Source organism: Tachyglossus aculeatus, chromosome 17, assembly GCF_015852505.1.
Source record: "Tachyglossus aculeatus isolate mTacAcu1 chromosome 17, mTacAcu1.pri, whole genome shotgun sequence".
Classification (NCBI taxonomy): domain Eukaryota; kingdom Metazoa; phylum Chordata; class Mammalia; order Monotremata; family Tachyglossidae; genus Tachyglossus; species Tachyglossus aculeatus.
Genome location: NC_052082.1, coordinates 52,597,177 through 52,609,832, shown reverse-complemented (window position 1 = coordinate 52,609,832; position 12,656 = coordinate 52,597,177). Strand labels below are relative to the sequence as shown.

The 12,656-nt window shown below is 51.0% G+C and overlaps 1 protein-coding gene across 2 annotated transcripts in view; it reads right to left on the bottom strand.

Moving 5' to 3' along the window:
• The window catches only part of RPH3AL (rabphilin 3A like (without C2 domains)), a 105,691-nt gene that overhangs the window by 32,575 nt on the left and 60,460 nt on the right, over positions 1-12,656 (bottom strand). For both annotated transcript variants that reach the window (XM_038759290.1, XM_038759289.1), the window contains exon 5: positions 7,134-7,220. In XM_038759290.1, the coding sequence (XP_038615218.1) occupies positions 7,134-7,220 (87 nt within the window). The remainder of the gene's footprint in view (positions 1-7,133; positions 7,221-12,656) is intronic.

The following is a 12,656-nucleotide window of genomic DNA, read 5'->3' as shown; positions in this document are numbered from 1 at the left end:
TTCTGAGATTTAGTATGGTGCTCTGGTTATGGTAGATAACTTAATAAATTCCACTGATTGATGGATAATGCCCCCCTTTGCTTGGATAAGGATACTGGGTCTTTGTACTCTATTCATTTGTATATCCTGAAAATGCTGAATTGAATTTTCAAGCACTTAGTACAGTGCTCTGCACACAGTAAACGCTCAATACGACTGAATGAATGAAAGTATTTCCATCTTCCGTTACCCTTGTTACTACCAACTGTATCTGTATTTTTCTTTCTGTTCCCTCTAGTAATAATAATGATGATAATAATAATGCTATTTGTTTACCACTTACTATGTGCCAAGTATTGTAGATACAAGATAATCAGGCTGGACAGTCCCTGTCCCACACAGGGATTGCAGCCTAGAAGGGGAGGAATAATAATAATAATGGCATTTATTAAGCGCTTACTATGTGCAAAGCACTGTTCTAAGTGCTGGAGAGGTTACAAGGTGATCAGGTTGTCCCACGGGGGGCTCACAGTCTTAATCCCCATTTTCCAGATGAGGGAACTGAGGCCCAGAGAAGTGAAGTGACTTGCCCAAAGTCACACAGCTAACTGGCGGAGCCGGGATTTGAACCCATGCCCTCTGACTCCAAAGCCCATGATCTCTTCCACTGAGCCATGCTGCTTCTTTTCTCTGGGGATAAGGATATTTAATCCCCATTTTACAGGTGAACAACTTGTGGCTCAGACAAGTAAGGTTACTTGCCCCACCTCACATAGCAGGCAAGTGGCAGAGTGGAGATTAGAACCCTGCTCTTCTGACTCTTTGGCCTGTGCCCTTTCCACTAGATTATGTATTTGCGTCTATCTCCTGCATCAGAATGTAAGTTTCTTGAGGGCAGGAACCAGGTCTCGTGTGTCCACCGTACTTTTTCGAGACTTTAGTCCAGTGCTTTATTCAGAGCAAGCACTCACCCCCTTCTCAGAGGCACCCCATGCTCTGAGCCCAACAACACTGGCACCACCGCCTTCCCACGGCAATGCTTCTGGCAGCGCCAATGGGTACCTCTGGCATCTGGAGCCTCCACCAGCCCAAAATGCACCCCCACCTATGTTAGTACAGTGCTCTGCACACAGTAAGTTCTCAATAAATACAATTGAATGATACAAAGCACTTGGGAGAGTACAGTATGACATAGTAGTCATGTTCCTTTCCCCCAAGGAGCTTACAGTCTAGAAGGGGAGATGGACATTAAAATAAATTACAGATACGTGCATAAGTGCTGTGGGACTAAATGGGGAGGGAGCAACAGCAAATGCTTAAAGGTTACAAGATCCAAGCGCATGGGTGACCTCCTGAAGCTGCTCCCTGCAGCCCCCTCCCCACATTCCCCATCCCCTTTCCTGGTTCTGGCAGTTTTTGAAATGATCGAACAGGCTGGAGAAAAACCTGCATTCCTAGAGAGTTCCTAATCTCCTCTTCCCTTGCATGGTGAACTGTGATAAGCCAACCAATGCAGCCAGCCTTAAACATGCCGGTTAATGAGAAAGGATGGATGCAGTGCTCTTGGGGGAGGGGGAGGAAGCAAATCTCCTTACCGTTTACTGGCATCTCTCCTTACGTTGTTTGCCTGATTGCAACGTTCCATGAACGTTTTGGCTTCTTTTCAATTCAGAGATAAATTGGCCAAATTGTTCCGGGGGAATTTTAATCAGAATGATAACCATCGTTAATTACTGCTGTGACCGACTCCGCCTGCCCCCGCTGAGGCACGGGGGGCGGGGAGGATGGAGGCGAGAGGGTGGCATGGGGTCTGCCCACAGAACTAGGGACCCGCGGAGGGAGGGAGCGGGCAGGTCTGCTCCCCGCCATCCCAACCCCGCCTGTATGACCCACAACTACACACCCAGTCTTCCAGGACTCCACCAAATGTGATTAGGAATTTTCCAAGTTCCGTGACTCAGAATTCTTCCGGGGCGGTTCAGACCAGGGCCGGCGCTCTCTGGGCCATGCCAAGGGAAGGATCACGCTCGCTGCTTTTCGGATGCCAGGAGGCTGGGTGGGATGGATGGCTGCCTCTGATCCCACAAGGAGGGACATGAGCAATGTTGGAGAAGTAGGCTGTGGTGGCTCTCCCAGTAGGCCAAGGGTAGGACAAGCCTGACCTCTACACTTCTCCTCCGCACCCCCCACCCCTAGCACCTCGAGGAACACTGAAAAACTCCCTCAGTCAATGAATCACATTTACTGAGAGCTTGCTGTGTACAGAACACTGTACTAAACACTTGTAAAAGTACACTACAGCAGAGTTGATAGACTTGACTTCTGCCCACGAGGAGCTTATGGTCTACAATCTCACCCTCTACTCCCAGCTTCATGCCTCTCCATTGCCCCTCGGCATTCCTCTTCTCCTCGACTCTGACCCTCCCAACCCCCATATTAGCTCCTCTAGCCTGACACACGCACAACCACAGGCAGCACTTGGGTATACTTCGATTTACAAACTCTACTTAACTTAAACCCTTGCTCATTCTCCCACCCATCTTTCCTTTCTCTCCTTCGTGTCCATCTCCTTTTGTGTCCATCTCTACTGTGTGACTAAGTTCCATGAAGGTAGGGATAGTGTCTTCTAATTCCTGTACTCTCCCAAGTGCTCAGTAAGCACTCAACACTATTGACTGACTGAGCACCCCCTAAGGTAAACTCCTCTGGACTCTCCCTGTTTAACCAAGGCCTGCCCCTGTGCCCACCAGCTGGGAGAGAAAACAGAATGAACTCCTCAAGCTCCCTCCTCAGCCAGGGGTACCACCAACCTGTCAACTGATCAATCGTTGCTTATGTACTGAGCGCTAACTGTGTGTAGGGCACAGTACTAAGCACTTGGGAGACTACAATATAACAGACCTGGTAGACCAGGGCTTACAGTTTGTCAGTCCAGACTGAGCCCCTTCCTTCCTCTCCCCCTCGTCCCCCTCTCCATCACCTGCATCTTACCTCCTTCCCTTCCCCACAGCACCTGTATATATGTATATATGTTTGTACATATTTATTACTCTATTTATTTTACTTGTACATATCTATTCTATTTATTTTATTTTGTTAGTATGTTTGGTTTTGTTCTCTGTCTCCCCCTTCTAGACTGTGAGCCCACTGTTGGGTAGGGACTGTCTCTATATGTTGCCAGCTTGTATTTCCCAAGTGCTTAGTACAGTGCTCTGCACACAGTAAGCGCTCAATAAATACGATTGATTGATTGATTGATTGGTAGTCCCAAGATCACAAGGCTGGACTGGTTTTTGACACCTCAGGTACCTATTGCCACAGTTAGTGTCAGCAGTGGATCTGGCGCAGAATCAGTCCAATGGACCAAAGTCCACCTACTGCCTTCTCTGAAGCAATCCCACCTCTGTTCAGGATGTGCTCTCCCCTTCGCAACTCCGCTGGGGCTATTTAAGGCCTGGGATAGTGGCTGAGGGCAAAGAGGCACTGTCAGGGTAGCCTTCTGTCCACTCCTCCGGAGACGGCAGGGCCCAGATGACCCTTCTGCCAATGGCTACAGGGACTCTGATAAGTGGAAAGCCACTGGTTGCAGCAGTTGAGGGAGAGTGTGCGTGTGTGTGTGTGTGTGTATGTGTTGTGGGATGGGCAGGGATTACTCAGGGACCCCTGGCTGGTCCAGGTACCCACCTGAATGAGAGGGCCGACCAAGAGTCTGGTCATCTTTCCTTCTGGAAAAGAAATGTTGCCAAACTCAAAATACATCTGCCCTGCTCCATTTTCATTCAGTACTACTGTTTTGTTGCCCTGAGTCTCTCAACCAAAGATCACCCAATTAATGCTAGTTGAAGTTAATTAATGTCAAGCTAAGCACTCTGGGGGAAGGGATGGAGGTGGCCAGAATTCAAAGTGCAAGACACTTTTTTTGCATTCGAAAGCTTCCTTTCCTTAACTAAACTTCTCTTTTGGGGTCTTCCTGCCTCTTTTCCCCTTTCTTCGTCTTGGCACCATCCCACAGTGGACGCTCTCCACCTCTGCCCCACGGCCGGCTGTGGAGGTCCCTGACAGCCAGAAAAGCTAGCCAGTTGGCCCTGTGAGACAGAGGCCTCCATGCCCATCTTTGCCCACACCACCTCCCGAAGATACCGGGCAGCATAAGGAGAGGGAGGAGGATTTGGGAAGCCCAGGGATGGGGTAGGAAATGGGGCTGGAGATTTAAATGAGCCCCTCAATTCAGTCTCCTCACACAGGGTTATTTGGGCTTCCTGGTAGGAACAGCAAGACCAACCGAAGGTGGAATTTTCCAAACTGAGAGCCAGGGCCGACTTCGACCATTCGGCCGTCCAGAGGCTGGGGAAAAATCCACTGTCCCCTCCCGTTTTGTAGGATGTCACTTGCCAAATTTTGTGGACACCTATCTGAAGCGCATTTCTCCATGCCTGTTCTACCAACCTTCTGCCCATGTGCTGCCAGCCCAGGCACTGACCCACAGGTGTCCCTGAGATCTTCAGAGCTTGGGATATTGTCCTTTCCCGAGTGCTTAGTACAGTGCTTTCCCAAGCATTTGGGAGAGTACATCATATCAGAGTTGGTAGACACATTCCCTGCCCACAGTGAGCTTGCCGTCTAGCGGGGGACACAGACAGTAATATTAATAATTTACATTATTCATTTATATTAGTCATTAAACCTGGCACCTGACTCCCTCCCCTCGGCCGCGGGATCCCCTGCTATGAGAGCCATGGATAGAGGTGAGGGAGATCACCCAAAGACCCTAAACTCTCCCACTGGAAGGTCGGAAGCCACTCCCCTTGACTCATCCCTACCCCAAGAACATGGGTGGCCACATTTGCCATGGGTCTGGTTGCCAGGGAGGAGATGGTCCTGAGGGCAAGGAAGGGTGATGGCCTTCTGGGCCTTTGAAAGGGTGAAGCCAGGATGGGGATGACAACAGAAGCCCTTGGGAGTCCTCAGATGGACTGGAGACGAAGCGGCCGCCCTGACCAAGCCGCGCCGCTCCCATGGAGGAGAACTTTCCCAGAACCTATGGGGACCTTTCCCAAATCCATTTGCACAAAAAATCAAAACTGCAAGGTAACAGCAGGACCAGGAAATAACAGGAACGGAAAAGCAGATGGTAGCCTTCAAATCCGGCACAGCCCGTCCCGCTCAGCAGCTGCACGGGGATGTTCTGCGGGATTTAGCCTGGAGCTAACGATATATGACTTCTTGGTTTGGGTTTTTTTTTTCCTTTTTAAATCATTTCATTAAAACAATTTATTCACCCAGCTACCGACCCAAGGAAGTCAGAGCTTCCCGGAATTCCAGAGCAGCTTCCAAGACTGGGCCTGAACAGAGTGCTCTGCAGCCTCTTCATTTTTAGGGACCAAGACATAACAATAACTGTAATAACTGGAGAAGCAGTGGGAGTCAGAAGGACCTGGGTTCTAATCCTGACTCCTCCACTTGTCTGCTTACTATGTGCCAAGCCCTGAACTAAAGAGTGAGGTAGACAACACAATCAGATTGGACCCACACGGAGCTCAAAATCTAGGTAGGAGGAAGATCAGGTCTTGAATCTCCATTTTACAGATGAGGAGATTGAGGCTCAAAGAAGTGAAGTGCCTTGCCCAAGGCCACCCAGCAGCCAAGTGGCAGACCCAGAATTAGAACCCAGGCCCTCTGCCTCTCGGGTCTTTTCTCCTAGGCCACACTGTTTCATTTGAGGCTTTGTGGCCCGAGTCAACTTGGCTATTGTCAAAATCCTCTCTCCCATTAAAGCTTTAAAGCACTCACTGAAAACCTGGGGGGTTAAGTTCCTCTTTCAAACCTTTTTTCCCCAAATTAACCTCCTGCTGAGATCCTACCTTTCAGCCTAAACATTAGGGCTGAAGGAAGCATGGCGGTCTCAGAAAGCGAAGTAACCGAAGAAACCTGCTGTAGCCTTGGTACCCTGCCGGCAGAGGAGGGATGGATTTCTAAGTGTGGACGGACACAGACCGGCCTGGTGGGGCTCTGATTCATCGCAATCACAGGAAAAGGCTCTCTGGCTCCCTGGAGCTTGGCTCAGAGACGGATTCTTGTGATGGGATAATGTCCCCATGGGAAAACTAAGATGTCTGTCTATTCCAGAAAGCTCCTGGGTTGAGCTGCGCTCAGTTGCTCGGAAACCACGGGCTAAGATTTTGGATTAACTTGGATTTCAATTTCATCTCCCCAAAATGAGAAACTCACCAGTGAAGGGGGATGAGCAAGAGGGACAACACCCCATCCCACCCCCGGCTTGGGCGGCTCTGAAAGCAGCACGGAAATATCAGCTCGACACGCCTCTCCTGTAGGACCCTACAAACATCAGTACTCTGCCCTGCAACCCCTTAAGAAGGCCTCTGGGAATACTGTATCTCCCAAGCGACTAGTACAGTTCTCTGCACACAGTAAGCCCTCAATTAATACCACTGATTGACTGACGTGGAAAAAATAACAATAATAACCAGGTTTGACTATATGGAGAACACGGATGAGGTTTTCTCGGGGGCAGAACATTGGACATGCAGGTGGCACATGGGGCGTGTATGAGGCTCCAGGGGTCTTGACCAGTGGCCTCTGGCCCCACACCCCACCTTCTCCTGGGAGCTCCAGGCTGTCTGTAAGAAGATGGCATCAAGGGAAGATGTGGGGCCACTTCTAAGAGGTATTAAAGCTGTTGTAGCCAGCACATTTTCCAACTCCAGACCATTGTCTGCCATTCTCTGGAGAACCTGAGACAGAGCCAAAGCTTAGAAGTCACTCCCGTGGGTGGAAAGAGGGAGAGAGGCTCGCTTAGAGCCACCCAGCTCCGGGATGATGCAATGATCCTCTCCATCAGTTGCCAGACAGCTGCCCCTTTCACTCTGCTCTCCCCACATCCGTCCCCCTGCTCTGGCAATGGCCAACAATACACCCCACATTTTCTACAAGTCTGAGTCCAGTCCTCCTCATCCACCCCGCTCCTCTGGTCTCTTTTTCCCCCAATTTGTGCCTTAGAGAATTGCTTTTCTTCCCCTTTGGAAGACACTGAAAACCAGGGTGAGGGCTCTCTTCTCAAACAGCACCTCTTGGCATTTTTCAGATGGTGCAGACCCCACCCTGTCCCCCTTCTCCGGCGGGGCGGGGAACCTTACCTCTCTCTGCTCGCTGCAGATCTTACAGAGCCACAGAGGTCGCTTTTGGCCGCTGGAGGATTCAATCCCACACTTGGTGCAGACTTTCTGAGGGAGAAAAGGAATGGCAAAAATGTCAACATTTGCTGGGCTGACAGCACCTGAGGCTGACCCCTCCTGAGAGCAGCTGCTCAGACAGATTAGCTCGGGCCCTGGAGCTGGCCAGAGGTGCCGACAGCTCTGGAAGAATCTCAGGATCCAGAGTTCTAGATGGGCGGCAGAGTTCATTCATTCAATCAAACATACTTATTAAGCACCAACTGCGTGCAGAGCACTGTACTAAGCTCTTGGGAGAGTACAACAATAAACATTCTGGAAGCTTCCTCCATCTTCAAGGCAACTCCACACGCTCAGCTGGAAGAATTAACCATCCTGCAAGCTGCCAAAAAAGCCCGACTTTGGGTGCTCACCCTTTCATGTCACTAGTAAAAACTCACCTCCGCCAAATAGCCTGCCGGGACGAATCTCGGAGGACACTGGTCACCTTGAAACTGGGCTTTCTGCTACCCAGGAGGCAAAGGGTGGCCAATCAATTCTCACCCAAGGCTTTCTCAGATCACTGAGTGTACTAAGCGCTTGGGAAGTACAAGTTGGCAACATATAGAGACGGTCCCTACCCAACAGCAGGCTCACAGTCTAGAAGGGGGAGACAGACAACAAAACATATTAACGAAATAAATGGAATAAATATGTACAAGTAAAATAAATAGAGTAATAAATACATACAAACATATATACATATATACAGGTGCTGTGGGGAGGGGGATGCGGAGGAGGAGAAAAGGAAGGAGGGGGTAGGAACCATCTCTGTTGCCGACTTGCACTTCCCACGCGCCTAGTCCAGTACGCTGCACACAGCAAGCGCTCAACAAATATGATTGAGTGAATGATTAAGCGCTTACTATGTGCAAAGCACTGTTCTGAGCGCTGAGCGGGGTTCCAAGGTGACCAGGTTGTCCCACGTGGGGCTCACAGTCTTCATCCCCAGAGAAGCAGCATGGCTCAGTGGAAAGATCATGGGCTTTGGAGTCAGAGGTCATGGGTTCAGGTCCTGGCTCCGCCACTTGTCAGCTGTGTGTCTTTGGGCAAGTCACTTCACTTCTCTGGGCCTCAGTTACCTCACCTGGAAAACGGGGATTAAGACTGTGAGCCCCACGTGGGACAACCTGATCACGGTGTAACCACCCCAGCGCTTATAACAGTGCTCTGCACATAGCAAGTGCTTAGCTTAGGGATTAGGAGGAGAAGGGTGGAGCTGTAGGGGGGGACTTGACAGTCATGGCAGAAGCATAGCACCGGGAAGGAGTGGAGGCCCGGCCTCTGCTGCTGCAACTGCATTAGCCAAGCCAACCTTCCCGGACCACTTCCTGGGATTCTGGTGTTGTCGTGACCATGGGTTTCAGGCTCTTGGCCAGTCTCCAAGAACAGCAGTCCGACCTCAGTCCTGCCGGTCTCTGCCTCTGCTTCTGACAGGCGTCTGCAGGCCCTGCTGCCACTGCCCAGGACTCCACTCAGCCCATGTGCTGGATGTGATGGAGGCCTCAGCTCTGAGTCACCCCTTGCTCTCTCTTCCCCTCCTCTCTGTTCCCCCAACCCTCCGGTCCTCCTTTCTTGATTTCTTTCAAACTCATGCTCCTCCCCCCTCTTTCTGGCCCCACCTCCAAGAGGCCTTGGCCGGGGAAACCTGGGCCACACTCCACGAGCTTCAAGTGGGCCGGGGCCAGGCCCGTTCCATCGACACAGAGGCCTCTTTCCCTGCTTTCCACAACCATCTGGGCCATGGGGCATGTGGCAGGCAAGTCTGGTGTGCCCCTAGCTCTCCGGCTGAGGAGCCCAGAGCCCCTCATTTCCTCAGACATCAAACAGAGTTCCTGGGGAGAGGGGCACTTGCTGAAAGAGTCCTCACAGCAGTTCAAACACCACATAATTACTGCTCTCTCTATTAAACTGTGGGTCAATAAGAAAGTAATGAGACTTTTCTCCTTAAAGATTCAGTCTTTGTTCTCAGGATCACGGGGAGGGCTGGGGAGAAGGGGTGGTGGTGGTGGGGTGACAGGGAGGAGGGGAGAAGGTCTGAAGTAGACTGCACTCCATTGTGCTTCAAATGAACCATTTCTTTCTCCCCAGTACGTATTTTCTTGGTATTTCATTGGAACAAAAGCTCGGCTTATAATTTAGCATTCTATCTTCCCCCACTAAGCTGGATACCCCTTGAGGGAAGGGATCATGTCTTTTGAACTCTCCCAAGTGCTTGGGTACAGTACTTTGCATGCAGTAAGCACTGAATAGGTATCACTGATTGACTGATTTGCACTCAGTAGATGGTCAATAAATGCCCAGACTGACTGATGGAAAAGTCTCTTGGGATGGAGTTTTTACAACCTCCAGTATTCACCTGCTCCAGTGTTGAATTAATTCCTTGATCGCCTGGAACAATCTTCCTGGAGTCTACAGGGAATCAGTCAATCGACTCACACGGGCAAAAATCAAACATCATTACGGGAACCACTCTGAGGCTCATCAGTCAACGGTACTGACTCGGTGTTGACTGTGTGCAGAACACTGTTCTAAGCACTTGGGCAAGCACAATATAACAGAGTTGGTAGATGCATTCCCTGAACACAATGAATGTGGAAGCTGCGTGGTCTAAGGGAAAGAGCACGGGCCTGGGGGCCAGGGGACCTGGATGCTAATCCCAGCTCTGCCATTGCCTGTAACGTGACCCTGGGTAGGTCATTTTGCTTCTCTGTGCCTAACTTCCCTTTCATTTATAAGAATCATTTAACCACTTAATGATGCTCCAGGTCTCCTAGGCACAGAGGGAAGACCCCTCAAGACTTGCTACAGTCAAATGTGAACAGGTGGGAAACAACAGTTGGTAAGGAGAGACAACCCCTCCCACTCAAGGAGAACCCCCTCCTCTTCCACTGTATTGCAAAAAGAGCTGGGAGGAGGGGGACTGATCCTTCTCATCCTCACCCTCCCCCCCACCATCCATCTCCCTACCCAGTCCCCTGTCTTAAGTTTCCAGCAGTACTTGCAGCAAGGAGAAAGTAGAGGAGGCTGGTCCTTTTTGTCTTCCTTATTACAGCCCAAACCCTAGGCGAGGGATGCTGCTGGGGCTCCCAATTATCAGGCTTCTCCCAAGCTGTTTATCAGCTTTTCTATTCGGGACCAGCTCACGTAGGACAAGTTCAGGGGATTATTAATAGTACGAGTTTCCTCCCCAGAAAGTCATACCCACTTTCATCCACTTCTCCCCAGCTCTTGTGGGGTGTCAAATCCCACCACACCCAAGCTATTAATGGGGGTCAGCGGGGGTAGGGCGGGGGGGGGGGGAGAGGGGAAGGGTCTGCCACCAGATGTGCTGACCCCAACAGAGGTTTCCTAACTCCCCAGCATATCCATTAAGGAGGACTCTGGGTCAGCCCAGTGGACCCAGCTGACCCCAGGGAGCTGTTCGTGGGGTAACCTACCCCGGTCAACTGAAGGAACAACCGTGACAGCATCCCCCAGCACCTCTGGGAGCAAACGCTAGCCACATTTTCCAGCCCACTTTCCAAGTCCTCAGATGTGCTGCCTCTCCTCATTTTCCAGCAAGTTCAGGCTGGTTCCCCTTGACACCCAGCACTAATGTGCAGGTGATGGGGTATTTCAAAGGCAGGACAATCTTTCCAGAAAATCTACTATTCCCCAACTTCTGTCATGTGCAAGGTGAATGGCTCAGCTGGCTTAAAGATGGTTTTTGGAAGGAGAGGGCTGAGGGGCTTGTTCAGTGGGATGGGTTGTGGCAGTAGAGGGAAGGTGGCGAGCCCCATCGGGGGCTACCGAGCCAACCCAGCAAGGAGAATCACCGGTAACCTCCAGGGAGGGGAAATGCATAACCACAGCCCAGCCCGCACACTTGGCTCTTCTAACGCCAACCTACTCACTGGACCACTCTCTCACCATCAACCCTGCACTCACACTCTCGCTCCTGCCCAGAACACCCTCCCCTTTCACATCCAGCAGACCACCACTCGCCCCGACTGCAAAGCTCTATTAAAATCACAATTCCTCCAGGAAGTCTTCCCTGGCTAATCTCTAATCTCCCCTACCTATGCTCCCTACCTACTGCATCAACTACACACTTAAGTCCGTTCCCCTTAAATGCTTTGATATTCACCCCACCTCATGTACAAATCCTTATATTCTGTTGCTCCCGTAATGGCTGATTTATTTGAATGTCTCTCTCTCACAGTACGCTGTAAGCTCCTTCAGGGCAGGGATTGGGTCTTCCAACTCTGCTGTACTCTCCTCAGTGCTTAGAACAGTGCTTTGCACATGGCAGGCACTCAATAAATGCCACTGATTGACTAATGCAAACAATGCCAACAGGTGTCATCAGCATTCAGCATCTGCAGGGGCTGCGCCTTTTCCACTCAGTTCAAAATCACGCTCCCATGCACAGGGCTGTGTGTGTGTGTGTTGTGGGAGGAAATGGGCAGGCCTCCACAGCTTCGCCCCAGCAATGACAAAGGTGCCACGCTCCCCGCTCCCTTGGTTTGGCTTCAGCCACAACAACTCTCTCCGGGACACCTGAGTGACTCTGGCCGGCTGTTAGCGACCCGGGAGACTACCCAGAGCCCCAGATCCTCACCGCGTGACGGTGGGGCGGACCCTGAATAATAATAATAATAATGATGGCATTTTCTAAGCACTTACTATGTGCCAAGCACTGTTCTAAGCGCTGAACCTCTCGGTGCCTGAGTCTGGCCTTTAAACAGGGTTGGTGGGGGGGATGAGATTTGCTCACCGGTTTCCTCACCTGGAAGCTGGGGGAAGCAGAGGGATTAAAGTCTGCCAAGTGGCCCTGGGGAGAAAGGTCTCAGATGGAAAGCCAAGGGTGGGATGGGTTGGTATTTCATTCAGTCGTATTTATGGAGCGCTTACTGTGTGTGCAGAGCACTGTACTAGGTGCTTAATTTTAATTAAATACCAATTAAAAAATGGTATTTGCTAAGCACTTACTATGTGCCAGGAACCGTACTATGCGCTGGGGTAGATGCAAGCTAATCAGGTTGGACACAATCCATGTCCCCCAAGGGGCTCACAGTCTTAATCCCCATTTTACAGATGAGGTCACTGGGGCAGTCTCCCCAATTCTGATATGTCCGGGGGGACAGAGAGAGAGACAGAGAGACCCAGGTGAGGGGTGTGGGGCTTTGTGCAAGGGGAACAGAGGCCCCCAGGAGCTACTCTGATGGCCCTGGCCAGGGGGAAATGCAAGGAGGAGGAGGGGGGAGACCCAAGCTGCTACCCTCCCTGCATCCTGCCCAAAGGGAAGGAGACGAGGATGTGAGAAGGGTGAGCCCCAAAGGGCCCAATCCATTCCAAGTCGAGAGCCTGTCAGTGGCCAACTGAGAGTGAAAACACAGAAGCCCACGCTAAGCCAGCTCCCTGCCTCGCCTGCACCCACAGTCCTTGTTGACATCTAGCGCTTAG